The sequence below is a fragment of the Ambystoma mexicanum genome, chromosome 11, assembly GCF_040938575.1.
Source record: "Ambystoma mexicanum isolate Mex_15411 chromosome 11, UKY_AmexF1_1, whole genome shotgun sequence".
In the NCBI taxonomy this organism is placed as follows: Eukaryota; Metazoa; Chordata; class Amphibia; order Caudata; family Ambystomatidae; genus Ambystoma; species Ambystoma mexicanum.
This window is the reverse complement of record NC_090934.1, coordinates 833,711,533-833,732,951: the sequence shown is the minus strand read 5'-3', so window position 1 is coordinate 833,732,951 and position 21,419 is coordinate 833,711,533. Positions and strand designations below refer to the sequence as shown.

At 43.1% G+C, this 21,419-nt stretch overlaps 1 protein-coding gene across 1 annotated transcript in view; it reads right to left on the bottom strand.

Moving 5' to 3' along the window:
* Nucleotides 1–5,291: 5,291 nt before the first annotated feature.
* TSG101 (tumor susceptibility 101) overlaps nt 5,292–21,419 on the bottom strand; it is a 586,297-nt gene continuing 570,169 nt past the window's right edge. Inside the window, exons 9-10 of the mRNA XM_069623783.1 lie at nt 10,963–11,202; nt 5,292–5,689 (exon numbers count right to left, since the gene is read on the bottom strand). Coding sequence (XP_069479884.1) covers nt 5,600–5,689; nt 10,963–11,202 — 330 coding nt within the window. The 3' untranslated portion in view covers nt 5,292–5,599. The remainder of the gene's footprint in view (nt 5,690–10,962; nt 11,203–21,419) is intronic.

The window sequence follows — 21,419 nt, the reverse complement described above, 5'->3', positions numbered from 1 at the left end:
GCGACAGGCCAGTTTGTCAGAGGATGAACACACAGCCCTCCAATTCCTCTCAACCGCCATACACTTACGTTTAAGTGTAGCTAGGTCAGAGTCAAACCAGGAATTGCACTTGGCTTTGGACTTCAAATGGATCCTCATGACAGGGGCAAGAGCATCAAGAGTATCAGAAACTGAAGAGTAGAGCAGGGACAGGGCTCTGTCAGGGTGTCAGTCAGCAAGAGGTGGAGGGGGTGGGGGGGGGGGGAGAAGGTGGCAGCAAAAGCCTCAACTGGCACATGCTTCATGGGCCGGATGTCCGAGAAGGTAGGTGGCAAAGTTGGGGTAGGCATGGCTTGGGGGGGAAGAGAGGGCGAGATGAGAGGAGAGGAGGCAGTGTGGTCACACCAGGAGAGAGGAGCGGTCTGAGGGATTGAAAGGGGGAGGCCAGAGGAGATCAAGACATCAAGTGTGTCCCACAGAGTGAGTCCTGCCAGAGGAGATGGTAAGAAAGGGAGAGGAAATTGCAGAGGGCCCGAAAGAGCACAGAGGAGCAGCAGGGAGAATCAAGATGGATGTTGAGGTCCCCAAGGAGGATGAGTTGAGTGATTGAGGCCAGGAGGGAGGAGGAGAGGTCTGCCCACTTAAAGAGAAAAGAGGTGATTTGGCCAGGGGGCTGTTAGAGAGTAGCAACAGTAAGAGAGTGGCTAAGAGAGAGAGAGAGAGCCTACAGACAAGGCATTCGAAAGAGTAGTAAGTCTGAGTAGGAATGAAAGTGGCAGGAATCCACTCAGGAAAGATCAGGGCTACATCCCCTTGGGCCGGGTGGATCTGGGCGCGGAGAGGATCTTGAAGCCATCAGGGAGCAGAGTGTCAAACCTTGTGACAGAGCTGGCCGTGAACCAGGTCTCGGTGAGACCAAGGCCATCAAGGTCCAGTTCTTCCAAGAGGTGGCAGATGTCACAGGATTGTTTGACAGCAGAGTGAGAGTTGAGAGTTGCAAGATAAAGAAGGTTGTCAGCCTTAAAGACCTTTCGGGGAGGGGAACAAATCAGAGGTCCGCCCTGCAGAGGTATGGAAAGAGCCCGAAGTGGGATGGAGGAGGGAAGAGAGGGCAAAGAGGGCAAAGAGGCCGAAGGAGGTGAGGAGGGGACAGCCGGAGATGAAAGGAAGTTGATGAGGTGAGGGAACTGCCTATCGAAGAGGAGGAGATTGGCCTGAGGGCCTTGGAGCATGATAGTGCCTTTTAGGTAGATATTAAAGATAACTCTGGAGTCGAAGGAATCCATGAGGACTTCCCAGCAGGTGCCACCATTAATGGGAGAGGAGGAGACAGGACAGAGCACAGAGATCATATGAGGGGACCATTGGTCTGGCAAAGGAACGACAAAGAGGATGTCAGTGAGGGTCTGTCTGGAAGAGGCGCTGGAATAGGTATCAGCGATGGGGAAACCTGGGTTGGAGGCCAAGATATCCTTTTTAAAAAATGTCTTCCCAGACTTAGTGAGAAGGGAAGGATAGTTGATAGAAAAGCAGTTGGAGTAGATAAGAGTGACAGCGCCATGGGTGAGTAGAGAGGCAGCAGTCATGGGAGTATACAAGTGCAGCAGTATGGAACAGTCACTGGGCTAGCAGGTTACAATCAATGGACAAAGTTAAATGCAAAACACACCCAAATTTGACAGTCACAGTTGAATGCAAAAGACAATGTTAAATTAAATTATTTTCTTCCCCAGTTTCACCAGAGTATTGATGGTCAACTGAGGTGCTGCTCTTTATAATAGGGCTATGTGACAGCATTGATCTGATTTAGGTGAATTTTTAATTGGTGGTTCATTATTGTCTGCGGGATACATGGGATAACACTATAGGTTGCCTGGATCATTTCATCCATGTGGTTCTTCATTCTCAGTGTCGTCCTCATCCTCAGAGGTCATCTGGGCACAAAGTCTATTCCTGGTGCCTTAAGAGGTGTCTCGGAGGGGGCATCTACTGGGCAGGTTCGCTTCATTTGGATCCAGCTGCGCCTTTCCTGCAGGAAGATTGCAACCTTGGACAGTTTCCATAAAAACAAAATTTTCCCCAAAAGGGAAATCACGAGGACTAGAAGGGGCTCCAGTATCTTCATCTTCCTGCAACTCTTCTTCAGATTCATCCTCATTCTGAGCCTCGTCAGAGTAAATATATTACACCCCCCTTAGCCTGCAAGGATGAGCTCAATGACGGCTCTGCTTGTGAATAATGTGTTTGCACTTGGCGTGAGAGGAGCAGATTTAATTGGAGCGTTTATTTTGTGCTTTTGGGCGATGAAGGAAACCAAAGTTTTAATAGCTGAATGTTTCGAGACCTGTGAATATGAATCAGCACCAGGTTTAGATGGCTTCTTTGACCCATAAGCGCCATGATTTGACGTCAACTCCAAGCCTTCGGCGATGTGTTTGCAGGTGTCTCAGTGCCATGTCAAAAGGTCTTGCAATCTGCTTTGGAGGGGGCTTTGTGTGTAGGTGTGATGCAGCCTCATCGTGGCCAGATGTGTTCTCCTTAAGCTAGCTCCTATCAGACCCTCTGGGGCTTGTGAGAAACCTGAAGGCCCTCTAACAACCACTCCTCAGGGGTCCTCTGCTCAGGTGGCCAGGAAAGGGCCATCGCTTTTGGACCCTGACCCTGCGGGTGGACAAGCAAGGGAGGATCACCTGAGTGGAGGGTCCTTAGGGATTGGGGAAAGTGGGCCGGATGACGAGACATAGTATCCCTCTTTCCCCAACACAAACACCCTCCCTTCCCTCATCCTTCATGGGTTACTTTCATTCATGCCCTCATTTTCTCAGTGAGCACTCACTAAGTACTGAGAAGAGGAAGACGCAACTAAGAGTAATGCATACTTCCTACTACAAACACCACTCTAGTACTGGGATGAAGAAGAGCAGTATAGAGACATGCAATACTGAAGGTCAGCCATGTCCCATTTATTGGATTAATTATGGCCAGGCAAGAGAATCCCATGACTCACACCTGAGGACCCTTGATAGGGCTCAGGTGTATAAAAGGAGGAGGCCCAAAAATGCAAGGAGAGGAGAACCGCTGTGTTGGGAAGAGACTGAGACGTCGGCATCGATCCCGGAGGACCCACAGCTGGTCGGTGCAGGACCGCAAGCCTTCAAACTGGCTGCGGCTGCCGACTTGATGAGGGAGGGACACTATCTGTGCCGAGACACGGAGACAGCTGAAGCTGCAGGACCAGCCGGGTGAAGGATGACGCGGTCGGCGTCAGTTGTGGAGCGAGAAGTCAAGAAGTAAAGTCAGGACATGCCTGACGAAATGTAGCGTTCTGCATACCCGCTGCCGAGGAGATGACCGGGAGCCACAGGAACCACTGCTGGGGAAATGCGGAGAGCTGGTAAGTGTCAAAGGACACGGGAAGACTGGAGCGCTCCCAGGGGACCGCAGACAATTAACAGTTCAAGTGAATGTGTACAATATTGAATACTGAACTGAATGAAGTGATATTTGGATAACATCAGACCTTATTGAATAGAACATTTAAAAGGGAAACTAACATATTGAATATCAGCACAGTTAGCAGAGTTAAAGCATATGGAAAACTGAGCAAACACGTGAACATTTTAACTACCAATGTGAGAGAGAGTCATCACTCTGTGGCAAAGCAAAGACTGATGCAAAAGAGTGTTACATTAACCAAGGAGAATCCAAGTGTGCAAAGTCAAAAGCCCAAGGCAGAACAGCCTGTGAAGCGGCCAAACAAAGCTAAGGGAACTTGTGGTTACGAGACCTGTAATGGGTGGACCATGTGGTCCAACAATTTTGCCTAGACCAGAGAGTTACCACACTGTGAAGATCACAGACATCACAAATCAAGCTAAAGAGAGGTCTAGGGTTCATGGTTGCATGACCTGTAATGGGTGGACCGTGTGGCATGACAATTGCACCAAGACCAGCGAGCCCTAAATGAAAGCAAGTAAAGGGCGTTGGAAGTGAACCATGAAGAACTTTGAAACTGTTGGTAAAGCAAGCTAGAAGGGGGGTCAAGTGGACCTATTGCTTTCTGATATTGAACATTGAATTAATCGAATTAGCAAAAGTGCTACAGTGACATCTTGGGTAAGGGAACTGAGAAACATTGTCTTGGGGAAGGGACCCTCAAGACCCTTTTTTTCCCCTTTCATGTGAACTGTAGTATATTGAACCTGGGAAAGAGAACCCCAAGAACTCGTGTGACCTGTACTATATTGAACTTGGGGAAGGGAAGCTCAAGACCTGGCATGACCTTTTTGAAACAAGTAACTATTGGAACTGTGTTGAACTTGGGATAGGGAATCCAAGGAGAACATTGAACCAAGAATTGCTGAGACTTGTTTTTTTTAACGCTTTTTGTGTTGGCTAAGAGAAACCCCACACCATGTTTAGTTTTAGATGTGAGGGCAAGCATAGGTTTTGACGCAGACAGACTTTGATTTGGACCTACAGTCCCAGATTTCCTTTAGTTTTCTTTAGATAGGGACATTCCCACCATAGTTCTAAGGCATGTTAGGCATTACACCATCCTGATATTTAATAAAGGCTACTATTAAATCTAAATTTGTTGTCTGTGTCATCTCCTGATACCATGCCTGTCTCTCAGGCTGCCTGCGAGGGTAGGTCAGTGGTACTCTCATCTAAGTGCTGCTCGGAGTCAGATATGTCCCCTTCCTCACACTGCTAGACTTCAAGAAACATTCACACGCCAAGCATGCGTTATCATCATGGTCTCTTGGAAGGCAGTGGCCACACACCTTATGGGTATACTTCCAAGAAAACAGAGGTACAGCTAAGGCAACATTTAAATGGTGTTTTCTCCATTTGGTGAGAGCAAGCTGGAGCAGCTAAGAAATGTCATTGTAAGGACAAAGGCAGGCATTCTCAACAACATGAAACAAAATCCCCTATCTGTCCCGATTCTATGCCAGGCAGGGGTCATGTCCACTGGATTTGTATGTTGAAGTGCGATCATGGTACTTGGTACTGACACTCCATTGGAGAGTCTTATTTGAAGTTTTTTGGTCTTCAAATTCAAGCGACCGCCAGACAGCAGAAAAAAAACAATCTAAGGACATAGAAACAGAGCACCATGGTCACCTGCACACGTAGGGCAGGGAAGAGTGGCAGAAAATGCCCTGCTAACGCCCTTTTGCTTTGGAAGTAAACAACTTGCAATACTCCAGATCAAACATTAGATCGCCCATGCAAAGCATTCACATCTAAACTGTTTCACAAACCTCAGAAAACACACTACACAAACAAAACATTGTACTACAAGGTAACACATTGTCTGCATTTATTTTGCATTGTACACATAATCAACTCGGGCCTCAATCAGGTGAGAGGGTACACATTGCACACCTTTTACCTTCCCTGTATTCCAGTACAAATATTTACCTAGAATAAAAGTGCATTAGTAAAAGTTATTATATATACATATATGTATAAAAAGAATACAGAAAGTATAATCAAAATATCTTACATTTAAGAATGTAACAACTTAATTCAGGAACCTATTTATTTATGAGAAAAAAACAGTGCCATCACTTTTACAAAGAGGTTGGTTTTCAGAAAAGTTCAAGTTGAGTCAGTAGAGGTCGCTCAGACCGGCTGTCTTTCTTGCTTTCTGCATGAGTGCTCTCAATTGGAACTGCTTTCGAGACAGGAGGCGTACATGCTGGGAAAAGAAGAACAAATACATAATTATCAGGCAATTAACAAGAACATTTCATTTGTAAAACGGTTTCTAGAGTTTACCTTAGTCCATGGCTTTATAACTTTGAAATGTATTAGCATCACTACACAAAACGGCATTGCTTATGTCAAAAGGGAAGCTGCATAGCACATCTTTCCTTCACCATATCTCCGGACTCCAAGTCACAAGCACACCTTCAAGCCAGTGTTGGAACCTGTTAAATGTAATGACTTACTACATATGTAGTTTGACTTTTTAGTTACTTGATAGGGCTTATATTAAATTGCGGCCACACAACTGATAGGTCTGGGAACAACTACGACTAAGCCAAAAGGCATAGCTCAAGCCCTTTCTTTACAGAAATGAATTAAGGGTAGGAGCCCTACACTATCTTCCCCAACACATGAATCATGCGAGATGCCTGCCACTCTTCAGTTATTCACCAGGTTGGAGAGGGGCCCAATTGTGTCCCCTATCAATATGCGTGGGTGAAAAGAACTGCAAAAGGTGCTGTTAAAAAAGGATTAACCACCAGTGATTTCTTTATGCTGTAACCCATTTGACTACCACACCTAGCCACTGTGGTACAAAGAAGTATCTTGTTGGTCCCCTTTTCCGATGGCGACAGTTAGCACTAGAGACTAGCAATGTTTTGGCTCATAAGTGGTGCACTACCTACTGTGAACTAAACCCAATGCCCTGGAATGTAGAGGGGGATGATGGCATTTGTGGAACAATACTTATATGCATCTGTTTTGCCAATATACTAACCCTACACACTTATGGACTACCATCATTTGCTTAGAGTAGTGGCATGTCATTTTATGATGTGTGGGACAATTTTTGTATTCACAGTTTTAGATTTGCATTATTATTTGTTATTTATATAGTACCTAGGTCAGGGATCGAACACTAGTTTCAGTCTTTTTCCCAGTGCAAATGAGTTGCTCCTGAGCTATTTTACCACACTATATACGTTTTTGATGGAAAAGGTTGTTGGCTCCTGCACCCATTTTGAGGAAGAATTAGGCCTATTTTATTGGGGCCTGGTCCAATATGGCTTCATATTCCACCCCTTTATCACTGCACGTACTGCCTCAATGAATTGGTTTCTTTCATTTGTGCATTAGGTTTTTCTTTCATATTTCTTGCTCCGTTTGTAAAGCATGAATACAAAGGGTTTGTTAAACATCCTTTGTTGCCATTTTATTCTAAATTTTACACATACGTTATTTGTTTACACGTTGCAGGGCAACATTTGCAAATGACAGGAGCTGGCACTACGTCCTGTCCATTATCAGATAATTAAAGACATTTTGTTGCTACTTAAATTTGTAATGAATCTGAAAAATAAAGATGACTGGTAGCCTTTAGTAAACCTGAGCAAGTTAACTACCGTCTCCATGTCTGTGTGAAACCCGGAGTCACATCTTAAAATTCTTGTAGGGCATCCTATTTCCTTCAGTCTTCAGAGGTTACCTCATTGGTCACCATTATTTTGAGTAATTCATACTAATCTTTTCTGAGGTTACTAGATTGATTACCATTGATTTGAGTAATAAAACACATTAATTTGTAAATAACCTTTTGAAAATGAACACACCTCCCTATGATGTCCTGTCTGAATACACTTATTTGATAGAATAAATGATTTGTGCGAAACGCACACCCTTCATTCTTTCAAGGTAAAAGAAAGTACAATTAATCTGGGCAAAAAGGGATGTAACACCGTTGAAGAAAAAAAAGAACTCTAGTGTCATGTAAATTGCAGTCCTTTTACTTAGCCGGAAGAGGCATGAAACCATTTGGGCTTTTAAGGAAAATGAAAATATATACATAAACTGCATGGTTGACTATGCAGCGTTATAAAATTGGTAATGCAGTTCTGTTTCACTTGAGAAAGGGAAGGGAATGATCTATAACAAAATAGTTTCCCTTGACTGACTGGCCTTGCTAGCTTCAAAGACCTAGATACAATATATTGAACGAATACACCCCACCACAGTCACAAGGTGATCTGTCCACTGACAAAGCCCACAGGCTTGAATGTCTAAGGTATAATGAAGAACAAAGAACTAATTGAGTTGTTATGCCTTCACTTGGCACTGCCTCAGTGAGGTCATAGAATTTTCCAGTATGTTATTGTATTAATCACTATTCAAAAACATATAAAATAAAGTTTATATCTGGCAGGGGAAGCCCCTTTCAAAGTTCCTGGGAAAACTCCATTCAGGACCCATCTCTCGCAGCACTCTGGCTATTGAATAAAGGACTCCTTATATGACCTAATCCAAATTGAAGTTCTTTGTTTCTTTCACCTAACAATTATGGTGCCGTAAAGGCCCAGAACCATTGCACCTGCGACTTCCATAGAGTGTTTCTTAGTCTGGTTAGACACGCCCATAACCATTGGGGGCCCCTGGCCAATTGGGAAAAGACATTTTATTTAAGATCAGTTCAGAAATCGAGACAGTTGTGCATTTTTGTCTTTGTTAATTTTAAACTCTTTTTCTGTTCTGACTCAGCACTCTTGAAAACCGACCTGAGAGAAAATTGACCTGTTACGGTCTGAAAGCAGTTGCATTCATGCATTACACCATAGAGTTCTATGTAGGGAGTGAATATGGCTATTTCACATGAACCTTAGCCTGATCAAATAATGGTCTGTTTTATCATGTTGTTTCAATTCTTTTTTTGAAAATATTCAGTTCATGGAGAATTCGAAACCGCACCTACTCTGCTAGTCTCAACAAGGTGTAACTGGCGATCGTTTGTCATGCTGGACCATCCACAGAAAATACATAAAGTGAGCTGTACGAGTATTTCAGTGTTTGTTGGTGTTCTCGCAAGAAACCCAAATTATACATGCCACAATAGCTCATATGCCCAAAGCACTGTCTCCGCCATGTAGCGGAGCTGTGCGGAGGTATGCTTGACTTTGGTGAAGTCTACACTTTCCTTTTCATTAAGAATCGTCTCGGATCCTGTGTTTTCCTTAATGGGACATGCATGGTTTTGACATTGAACTGTTTGCTTCCCCTTTTATAAATGGGTCTCTTCTTCCTATCCTTATTTTGATATCTCCTTTCCTAATAACAAAATCAGATCAGACTTTTTCTGTTTTACGTCCGTAGGTGTGTGTAACCCCATCTCCTTCCCTTTCCCTGTTGGGTTTGCGCTCAGCTTTCTCAATACATACTCTGGATTTTCAAATGTGTCTGTTCCTTTAGATCCAGGGAGGGAGGTATCTGTGAGGACTTCAGACTTTTCACTTAGACTGGAGTTAGGTCATGGTTTCATACTCTTTCATTGGTCTACCAAATTTCCTTCCAGATTATGAACTGTAAAAGAAATCTGCTCCCATTAGATTGGCCAATGCGAAAGGCTTCCTCTGTTATGCCAACAACAGCATCCGGCATTAGTAAAAGAAATTATACCCCATTAAGCTCAAGGAATGTTACAATACATTATATCCCTTTCTTCTTCGATGCAGTGTTCTTCATGGAATATGGTAATACTGTTTATCATGGTACACCTATGATATGTTTCCAATCTACTGGTCTGGCTCAGGTTATATTTTATTTGCCATTAGCCAGAACACCAGATAGCCTGCTGCTCCATGACACGAGAGAATCACGGTGGGACAACTTTGTATGAGTTATACAACAGCCGGATTAGGTGCTCTGCCAAACTGAGAAAAAATGTGCAGGCTGTTGATCCTGATCTACAGTGAACATGTAGCCTTGCATATTATGGTTCTACATAACCACTTCAATTTGGATACCATACTAGCCTCCCAGGAGGAGTATGTGCATTAATCGGCTCTGAGAGTTGCACGCCGGTTTCCTATCACTCTAGCAACATATCTGACATCTCATATCTATGTGTCAGTTTTTGCCCAAAACAACGAAAATATACAGGTAAAATGTTTAATGGATGCATTCATCTGAATCAACATGCTGAACCTGAATTATTACTAGCCCTTTAAAAGCTTGTCTTTTCGTTTTGTTGAAAGCATATTTTTATGCCCAAGTCTCCCTTAAAACCCCCTTTCCCAGCTTCTCTTTTCTACCACAAGTTTTTTATTACGTTGTCACATCCTTAACATGAGCATTACCTTTAGCCCTAATACTTAATTCCAGCAGTTACACGGGCAGTGGAAACAGTGATGAGATCACACACAAAGCTCCTGTAGTACTGAATATAAACAAGGAGATAACATGGGGTTGGTGTCCCAAAAAGTGCATTTGATTAAGGACCAGTAACTTGAATGGAATACAGCTCAGAAGGGGAGCCCACATTGGCATGTAGATTGCTCAAAGGTATTGGGCTGTCTCAGATTACTGCCCCAGGTATTAACAGTTGCTTAACATGAACAGAGTACTGACCATTTCCAAAAATATAAGTACCTCCACTGACAATAAGCAACACCAGACCTATTCTACTGGATGGCATCCACTAAGTAGAGTCTATAATCCCATTTTACATCACTGTGCCTTACCAGTGGATAAATATCCATGACACCCAAATGAGGTAGAAAAACGTGCCTGGGATTGATATTGTTTACCTTGTACAGAGGATCACTGCTAAGCATTTTAGTGCTGCGCTCTCCTTGTGGTTTGGACCAGAGTGATCTGCAAATGGCCATTTCTTTTCCGCTAAGGCAGAGTGAGCAAAAATGTGATTGTAGAATCTCTGAGCATAAACTGAAAGAACAGGTTATTTGGCCCGGTTTGTACTCAGGTACTCCGTTGCAGACTAAGGGATTCACATTTTTGGCAAGGGTAATGCCATTGCTCATACAATGGTCAGAGATCAATACCCCGACGACAAAGACCGAATAAGAATGCTAGAATGCCTATTTTAGTGATTTGCAGCATGTCTTGCATCAAAGATGCAGACTCAGACGGGAGGTGCCAGGAATAACGGAGCCAATCTGTGGCTGTGAAAGTCACATGGTTTGGATCCTAATGTTAACTACTTCCACAGAATTTGGGTGATACACAGGTCAAAACCTTACCTTTTTTTCTTCAGTTTTTCAGCTTACTCACCTTGACACTTTAATAAAATCAAGACTTTCTGATATGAAAGGTTTAGAATATCTGTGTCCTCAGCGAGAAATATAAAAGGCAGGCAAGAATGTTGCAAACAATGTTTAATTCCGAAGGAAGGAATCATATTGCTAATGAGGCTTTTCACGCTGTTATTATTCAAACAGATGCTTTTATTTCTGCATTAAAGTGTTTTGGATTTACCTTAAGGAACACATCCAGGTCTATAACTCCACGTCTCAAAGCTTCCCCCAGGTAAAAGATGGTATCTTCAATGGCATTTTCTTCTGCATACAGGTTGAGGATCTGTTTGTAAAGTGGTGCTGTGGGGATGATTACTTCATCTATACTGTTATTCTCAGATTGGTTTTCCATTTTCTCCACAGCAGCAGTGAGTTCCTCTTCCTTCCTTTTCAAAAGTTCAATGTTCTTGTCAACATCAGCCTAATGGATAACATGGATAAAGAGGGTACTAATGTTAACAGACCATAAATAACACATAAGATTACAATAAAAATGACATTACTGTCTTCAATGCTTTGTTAAAACTAGCAAGTCATCTTTGGCCCAACGTAATGCCAATGGACAGAAGAGAATACACTGGCTTTGGGAGTTCCAGTAAAAAGCAGTGCTGGCCTCTTTTGGTAGACAACAAATGTATTGACAACACCTGATCCAAGTTTCCTAGCTGCAACCATATGTCCAAGATGTGGTAGTCTGCCAGTGTGACCATTCTATTTACACTATTTACCCTACTCCTAAACCCACCCTGCCCTGTAACATACATGTCTGGGATATACAGGTGCCCAATTACAGTAAACTAAATGAACATATAGTATTATGAGGCTGGACGGGACAAATACTAGATCAATGCAGGAAACAGCCTCTTTATACATATGAGCTCTTTGCATGGCGCTAGCACTGATCATTCTTACTCCTTTTGCCTGACAACCATAACCCTCTGCTGCAAGCCCCAGCTCACTCCCTGTCCTTGCAGTGGCAGGCTGTGAAGGCTAGTCATCAGATTAGCCAGGAAGCAAGGATGCGTCACCCCGTCTCTTCACAAAACTTATTACAGATAACAAGCAAAAATACATCTTATGGGTAATATCAATACAATAACATTTGGATCAAATAGCCTCAATTTGACATCATAGCGAGGTGGGGAGAAGTAGTTAGAAAGCAACATTCTCTATCAACTCAGTTAAGAGAGCTCCCATAAACTCAATCTTTGAGGTGCTCTTTCATTCTTCTAATTACAATAGGTTGTTGCTGGGATTTTTGCCTTAATGTAGGGGCCACTGACAGGGTCAGCTGCCTCCTCAGTATGCATAACCACCTCAGAATGGGCAACTACAATACAAGATGCATTAGCCTCTAAAATAATGCACCTACAAAAGAAAAAGCGACGGAAAAAAACACTCCTTGCCAAAAAGAAAACACTCCTAATATAGCCACCATCACTCCCAATACCCCTTCATGTACCCCTTTTTACTTCACCCCAGTTACTAATAAAGAAGTGTTAGATACAATAGCCGAACTCAAAGCCTCCAATTGTAAAGAAGACTAATTCCCATCCCACCTAGTTAAACTATGCGCCCCCACCCCATCACCAAATTTGTCAATGCTTCCTTCAGTTCAAACCTAGTTCCTGCCAGTATCATAAAAGCATGGGTAAAACTCCTCCTAAAAAATAAAACACTGGACCCCTCAATCCCCACTAACTACCGACCCATAACCACTGTCCCATTTCTCCTGAAAATTATCAACAAAATAGCATATTCCCAGATCAAAAACCACTTATAACACAACCAACTACTCTGGGACCGTCAGTCAGGATTCCGCCCTAACCATAGTACGGAAACAGCTCTACTCGACCTGAAGATCCAAATGGATGCATATACCAAGCTGCTCTTTGCCGCACTGGATGCTATGGGTGTCACCTACACCAACTTCGCAGATGACACTCAGATCCTCATCCCCTTAACAGGGAACCACAAGCAAGTCACAGTGCTTATTAACAAAATCTATTCGCTAATACAAAACTGGATGGCCAACAACAGCCCTTGTCTTAATGATGAAAAAACAGAGTTACTCATATTAGGATCATCATCTAAAATTGCCTCCCTAGAGCCTGTCTACTCAGCCTTCATCATTGTTGGCACTACAATCCCATTACTTAAACAAGTGAAGACACTCAGTGTATACTTAGACGCCACTTTAACCATGACCAAACAAATCAACACCCTAGCCTCCTCCACCTCCTACACATCCAAACTCATCTCACTCAGCTGCAAATTCCCCACTGCCAAAAACTGTGTTACACTAGCAAGAGCACTTACACTCTCTAAGCTGGACTATTGTAACATCCTCTTCCTAGGCACATCTAACACAAACTTAGCCAAACTCCAACTGATGCAAAATAAAGCCCTTCGAGCGGCACTAGGCATAAGAAATCTGACCACATTTCCAATATCAGGTCGCAAACCACTGGCTCCCCATCAAAGCCAGAATACTCTTCAAAACCCTCAGCATCACCCACAAATGTATCACCAACAAAGCGCCAAAATACCTCCTCAACACAGCCACCAAGAAAAATCACACTATACTCCTCAGATCGAACAATAGCGAAAATCTTGAAGTCCCACGATATAAAAGAGAAAAAGCAGGCTGGAGTAGCTTCAAAGTACTCACACCCAGGCATTGGAATGCCGTTCCCACCAATATTAAGAATGAAACTTCATTTCCACAATTCAAAAAAAAAGAAAATAAAATAAAAAAAATAATCGCTTAAAACCTGGTTATTTAACATTTAAATAGAACCCGACCAGTTTAGGCCCAAGTCCCTGGGCCATTGTATATAATTGTTTTATAAATGTATAACTGTACTAGTGCCTGCATTGCTGTGCTCGACTTTAAGATTGTATTTGCCACTGTCTGTAACTACGCCATGATACCTCAGGTTCTGGGCGTATAACAAATGTAATAAATATATAAAATAAATAAACATCCCTAATAACCCATGTCGCCTCTTTGGACCATATTTCCTCTGCATACGCTTTCACCCCAGCCTCCAATTTTAATTTTTCTGGAACGCTGGGACCAGCTTCAAACCTTACTTCCCTAGCCAAAGGCTGACTGACCCTCGCGGCACTAGGGAAGGGTTCAATGGTCATTACTGGGTCTGAACTTGTCGATAACCCCTTCTTGCTGCAAACCCTGTTTTTGATTCCAATCAGGCTGCCTACTGCAACTTTCTGCCTTCTCTTGTTTGGAACGTGTTAGACTAAATATACATGTGCTTTTGACAGAGAAAGTTTTCAGTTCTCTCATCCGGAACTTGTCAACTACTTTGGAAGGGAGGAAGGGGAAGGGGTGGGGGGACAGTAGGGGGTCACGGGCACTACATCATTCACCCATGCACGATTGAGAAATTAATGCATTTCTTTCCCTCTCATATTTATGAAAGGGGATACATCTGGGACACTATTTGGAGAAGAAATCACTCTATGGCATAGTCACGAACACTCTTGGCACATCTATGTTGTTGTAAATCGCTTGTTCTATAGTCCCTGTAATTACCTGAATAAATTGCTCTACCAAGTCGTTGCTTTGAGGGTGGTATGCTACGCAACACTTCAATTTTTAAGTCTTCACCTATAGCATATTCAGCTACATTTGCACTCCTAAATTGTGGACTATTGCAACAATAACAGAAAAAAATCCAGACTTGGACTCTAATTTTGGATGAGGTAAGCTTGGTAAATCTTAAAATGCAGCAAGCAATGCAAATGAAAAGTAATACAAAATGATGGGACAGCTTCAGAAACACAAATCAATGTTGTGTGCCCCTCACCTAGGGTATTGGTTTTTATACATTTCCTGGTGCATAGAAACCTATGAATTCCAAACTAACGACTTAATTTTAAGGTGGTTTCCTTCTGTCTTCTAGTTATCTTCAAAAGATACTTCAATAACAAACCATAAATATCAAGCTTTCTCTGGGTCCTTGCTGATCACCCTACATGTTATCGTGCAGCTGCAGGCCCATTAGAATGACTTTAACATGGTTACTGAGTTTCAGTTTTGAGTAGAGCAACCAGTATCCTACTGTAAATTCAGAAAGGGTTAACAGTTTATAAATATTAAAATGTTCAGCAGCTTTAGTAATGCAAAATAATATATTCGCACAGAATGCTAAACGGAAACCCATCTTGTAGGCAGGCGTTCATTATTTCAAGATGGATTCCACTGCTAAACCAGACCGGTACAGGGTTATATGTCTTAGTCTACAGTAATAGTCTTTTTCCATCAATTGATTTTCTCACGTTTACAAACCATTTCATTACAACATTCTCATGCTTCCCATTTTTCAACATACATTTCCCCACCACATAACTAACCATTTTCTCTGGAGACACCCCCACCCCCTCTAAAACACGATATCCAGGTAAATGCACGACTTCCTTCCCAGAGACTTGTTAACTTATTTCACCTCGGGACACTTCCACTAGTCTACCATAACTATTAAGAACATCCTTTTTCTTCCTGCAAAGTGGTATGGCCCCATAATGGTGATACCCAGCTGCTTCCATGATTCAGCACTAGTAGTTATGGGGAAGGTGGCATCTTGGACATCCCTCTTCCCTTGTTTGAGTTCAAACAAACCAAACAAAATGTATTCTGTCTTCTACACACATGTCCACTCCTGGCCACCAGTACTTTTCCAGTACTGTCAGTTTAGCGTTGGTGCTACCAGGATATCCTTTATGGGCGTGTAGCATCAACTGAATGTGTACATCTCTAGGTGGACCAATGTGTGTCCTTTGAACAACCACCAGTCTTCTATGGACAATTCTTCTCTTCACAAAATGCACGTAATCCTTCTTGGATACTCCCTTTTTCAGATTAACCATTCCGCATGACAGCATTACTTACCGTAATAGTATTTCTGATGATTGTATCTGCTTAGATTCACATGCTGTCCATATAGTCCGACATCTAGTGGTAACCGCAGAGTATTGCATCTCGTCTTTCGAGGATCGAAAGGGGACGTCGACATGGGCATGCTTGTAACACTATCCCTAACATGATGTGTAGTGTACCCAAAATGCCTCACGCGTCGAGCTCGATCAGATTGTATTTTTTCCTGCCGTGTGGGAGCCTTATGACTATCGTAAGTGAGTACGGAAAGAGAAGAAGTAGTAAGATGTCTATGTTCCTTCCATCCGAGCGGGGAGGATGGGTAGGCGCATGTGAATCTAAGCAGATACAATCATCAGTAATGATATTATGGTAAGTAATGCAGGTCTTCTGATGCTTATGAATCTGCTTAGGATCACATGCTGTGCATAGACTAGCGAGCAGTAACCGGAGTTGGTGGTGGGATGTGAAAAGGACCATTAGTGAAAAGATATCTTGGTACTGCTTGTCCCACCTGAGAATCAGACCTAGAGTGAGTGTCTAGGCAATAGTGTTTTGTAAAGGTGTGTACAGAACTCCAGGTTGCCGCTTTGCAAAGGACTCGAGCCTTGAGATGGCTGATTTAGAGACGGGGTCCCCTTCTCTACCAGCTGCCACTGAAACAAAAAACTGGTTTGTTTTCCTTAGTGGTTTTTCTTTTCAGATAGTACATGACTGCCCTGCGCACATCCAGTGTATATATGCTTCTTTCCGCCACGTTAGTGGGGTTCTGGAAGAAGGTGGGTCATTCTATTGACTGGTTCACATGGAACTTTGAAATGCATTTGGGGGCAAACCATGAGTGAGCAGAACCACCTTATCTCTATGAATTGTGACAAAAGGGTCTAGGACTGAAAGGGCCTGTAGTTCACCGCCTCTCCTTATTGAAGTGACTGCCACTAGGAAGGCGGTCTTGTAAGTGAGTGCGTTGAGGCTTGCCTTGTGCATAGGTTCAAACGGAGACCCCATAGGTCTGGTTAATAGAACATTTAGGTCCCATCTGGGAGCCGGGTTAGAAATAGGGCGATGAATTCTTTTAACCCCTTCCATGAAAGCTTTAATTACTGGGATATTCCACCACAACACCTTTTGCTGGGACGTGGTATAGGCTGAGGGAGCAGTCTTCAGGGAATTAAAAACTAGACCACAGTCTAGTAGGTGGGTCAGGTATAGTACAATAGGAGTTGGAGAGCAATCAATGGGATTGATGCTTTTGGAATTGCACCAGATGAAGCATTTCCATTTATTGGAGTAGCAATGTCTGATGTTAGGCTTTCCTACTTCACTAAGTATATCCATGCATCTCTGAGGAAGTTGGAGATGCTCGAACTCTATGACCTCAGGAGCCAGGCCGCTAAATTGAGAGTCTGCGGGCATGGATGAAGTGTTTTCCCCTTGTCCTGAGATAGCATGTTGTATGGGCAAGGTCGTTTCATTGGCGGAGAGAGCGACATCTGCATCAGATGGGAGAATCAGGGTTGGCGGGACCACATTGGGGCCACCAATATCATGGTGACCGGTTCCTGGTGTATCTTGTGCACAATCTTGTTGAGTAGGGGAGTTGGGGGGCGGGGATGAAGCGTAAACAAATTTCCCTGACTATGTTATCCTGAGACCGTTCCCCTTGGACGATGGAAACTTTAGCTGCTTTACTGCCAGGAGAGGGACCACTGTAAGTAATGAAGAGCTGGTCTGCTTTCCTGAACGGCTTGGTCTTCTAAAAATACAATTTTACAACATCTAGATTGTGTAATGTCTCCTCGGCCACGGAAGCACGCAGCCTAGGAAGAAAAACAGGGAGATATATTCTTGATTCAGATGAAAATCAGAAACCACCTTTGGTAGAAAGGAGGGGACCGTACGAAGGACTACTTTATCCTTATGGAAAATTATAAGGTTCCTTTGAGGAGAGAGGTTGGAGTTCTCCAATCCTTCTTGACGAAGTAATGGCTATGAAAGGCTGTTTTCCAGGTTAGAATTTCTAATTCGCATGAAGCCATAGGCTCAAATGGTTTTTGCATTAGAGCTGACAAAACTATGTTAAGATCCCACTGTGGTGGAGGTTCACGAATAGGGGGATGTAAACATAGAAGGCCCTCAAAGTGCCTACGAATAGCTTCGTTTCAGAGAGAGAAGGACGTAAGCTATCTGTTTAGGTATGCTCCAACAGAAGATAGGTAATGTTTGCAAGTGTCTACTTTGACACCTGTGGAAACTAGAGACATGAAGGACAGGACGTTATCAATGGAAGCCTCTAGAGGATTTTTTTTAAAACCTTTAATTTAACTTTGCACAGCTTCAACACATTACATTGTATGCAGTTGCATTTCTTATTTGTTAAAGTCATTCAATTGTATACATGTTTGGCGTTTTACATATTTATATTGTCGTCTTCTGCATTTCTATCTGACAAATACTGTCTGAACCCTCCCCAAATGTCTTTGGGCGGCATGACGTTGGCAGTAAGCTGGTGTATATTTTTCTTCGTAGTCATTGGCCCATGTCATATCCTTTATCCATTCCCCCAATACTGGAGATTCTCTATTCTTCCAGCGCATTAGTATTACACGTTTTGCTAATAACAGGCCTAAATTCAGTAGTTTGCGGTAGGTCGGGTTCACTTTGCACACAACACCCAACACACAGGACACAGGATCCCAGTCTAAGCGGTGGTCCGACATTTCGCTAAGCGCTTCACACACATCAGCCCGTTATCCAGCGAGTTTTTTCCATGACCATAGCATGTGTAACATGTCTGCTGCATCGCTGTCGCACTGTAGGCAATTCCCTGATATCGAAGTCTACATGTTTTTGAGGCGGGCTGGTGTAAAATAGGCTTTGTTCAGTATCTTAAAATGAATGTTGCGGTCTAGGGCCCAGTGACAGAATCGTAACCATTTGCTACGATACTGCTTCTTTGTAGAAGTTATTCTTGAAGCTGACATGATTGTCAGATTTTATTCTGACAATTGTAAGTGAGAGAAGGCAAATTTTTCAAGAACCAAGCCTTCAAGTTCAGCAGTTGAGGGGAGGGATGAAGAACCTGCCCTTTTCATTGAGACAATAATTCCCTCGATGATGGGAGATCTACTTTGGCAGTCCCTGCTAACTCCAGGAGGTCTGGAAAGCACATCTGGAGAGGCCAGAGCGGAGCTATAAGAATCACTGTTCGATTCTGTGCATCTTGAATTTGAGCAATGTTTTGTGCATCAATGGGAGAGGTGGAAAAGCTTTAAGTGCTAGGTTCAACCAATCCAGATGTAGTGCATCTCCCACAGACTGAAGACCCTGACCCTGCTTTGATGCAAACTGAGGACATATAGTGTTGTACTGGTTGGCAAAGAAGTCTATTGCTGGATGGCTCCACGTCTGAAATATTGTCTTTGCTACCGACGGTTTCAGCTCCCACTCGTGTGGAGCAGACTGTAACTGGCTTAGTTTGTCTGCTAGAACATTCTTCTTTCCCTCCAGATGGGACGCCAATAAGCAAATGAGATTATGAATGGCCCAATAGAAAATCTTCTCTGCAAGGAGACACAGGGGAAGGGAATGAGTACACCCTGCTGGTTGACAAAGAACATTGCAGTGGTATTGTCCGTGAGAATTTTCACCACCTTTCCTTGAAGGGAGGGAAGAAATTATTTTAGAGTGAAAAATATGGCTCTTAATTCCAGGACATGTATGTGGTCCCTTTGTTCTTGAGAAGACCAAAGGCCATATGTGGTGAGATGGACAATGGGCTCCCCAACTGTACTCGTATGAGTCTGTTGTAATAACTATTTGGTGAAGGGCAGGCTGAAAAGGAGACCCGATTAACAGGTTTTCTGCAGCATTCCACCAGGTTAGCGAGCCCTGAATTTGAATTTTCATTTGATAAGAATGCAAAAGTTGCCACTGAACGGTTCTCATACGAAGCCTTTCAAAGGGAACTAGGTTTAAACAAGATACCATAAGTCTTTGAAACCACCAGGCTGTTAGAAGCTGATGGGTTTGGGATGTTGAGATGACCTAGTGAATTGCTACCACCCTTTCCGGGGGAGGGAAGGTTTTCAGTAGAGTAGTATCCATTACTGCTTCTAGAAATTGGATCCTTTGCAAAGGAATGAGTTTGGAGTTTGCCACATTTATCGAACACCCTAGGTTGAAAAGAGTGTGGCATGTTAAATGCATCTTTAATAGCAATTCCTCTGAAGACTGGGCCTTGAGAAGACAGTCGTCTAGTTAAGGATACAGATGTTCTGTCCTTAACTGAAGGTAAGCTGCCACTGTTCCCAGAATTTTTGTGAATAATCTGGGTGCAGAATTGAGTCCGAAGGGCAGACATGTGAACTGGTAATGAGACCTTCCTATGGTGAACCTCAGGAAGTGACAGTGATCCTTGAAGATGGGAATGTGAAAATAAGCATCTTGTAGATCCATAGATGCCACCCAATCGTTGATTTGAAGAGAGGTTCGAATCTGAGGAATGGTAACCATATAGAAGGTGTCGATTAACAAACTGGTTGAGATCCGAGAGGCCTAGAATTGGCCAGAACCTGCCAGTATTCTTTGAGATTAGAAAGTAACGGGAATAAAAACCCCAATCTAACTCCTCTTCAGTAACCAATTCCATCACTCGTAAAGATAGGAGTTTTTGGATCTCTACCAGGAGCTCCGGGGATGATTTTTTGAACTTTGGCGGAGAGGATGGGAGAGTAGCAGGAAGGGCAAGACAGTAACCGCATCAAATAATATTCAAAACCCATTCCTCTTAAGTGATGCTTTCCCAATGAAGAAAGTTGGAAATCCTTCCTGCTACCAGGTATGTATGCTCCTTGATAATTGGAGCAGAAGGTATGTACATCCCTGGGAGGAAATCAAATGGACTTCTTTTGATCTTGTGAATAATTTGAAGAAGGGGCGGGCGCCGACTTTGATTTAGGTCTTTATCTTCTCTTCTTAAGAATAATTAGATTTTGTGGACATAGAAGGACCACTATTCCCTTGAGGACGTGGTTTGAACAATTTAAAGTTTTGGTGATACAGTCGTTTCACTGAAACTGGCTAAGGGTTTTAGCAGCATTGACACTGGCTTTACATTTTAGAAGGACCTCCTCAGTGGAAGGTTCAAAAAATTGTTTTGCAGTCAAAAGGAAGGTCGAGAACTTTCTCTTGAACATCCTGGTGAAGAGAAGAGGCTGATAAGTATGCATGTCTACGCATGCAGACCGCATTAGTGACCGCTCTTGCTGTTGTATCAGTGAGGTCCTTAACAACTTGAAGCTGTTGGATAGCCACCTCCCTACCTTCTGAAATCCAAAAGGAAAACTCATCAGCGGCTTCCTGAGGGAGCAGATCAGTGAAGCGCTCCAGGTTCTCCCAATTAAGGATATTAAATCCTGCTAAAACTGTAGCAGTATTTACTTGCCTGAGTTGTAGGGCAGCATTAGTGTAAGACCTTTTACCTTGTGCCTCCCAGGCTTTTGCATTCTAGAACTGAAGATGGAGAAGGACATTTGCCTTTGGTGCCTAGGGCAGCTGAAACTACCACAGATTGTGCTGGACGATTTCCCACAAGTACAAAATGCTTTTTCTTAGGCACTTTATACTTGGTGTCCAAAGCTTTAGCGATGTGAGGATCCGATGGCTAACCATTTCAGGTTTAATCTTTAGGAATGATTTCCAAGGCCTGAATGGCTTTTGCTACAATCTCATGAAAC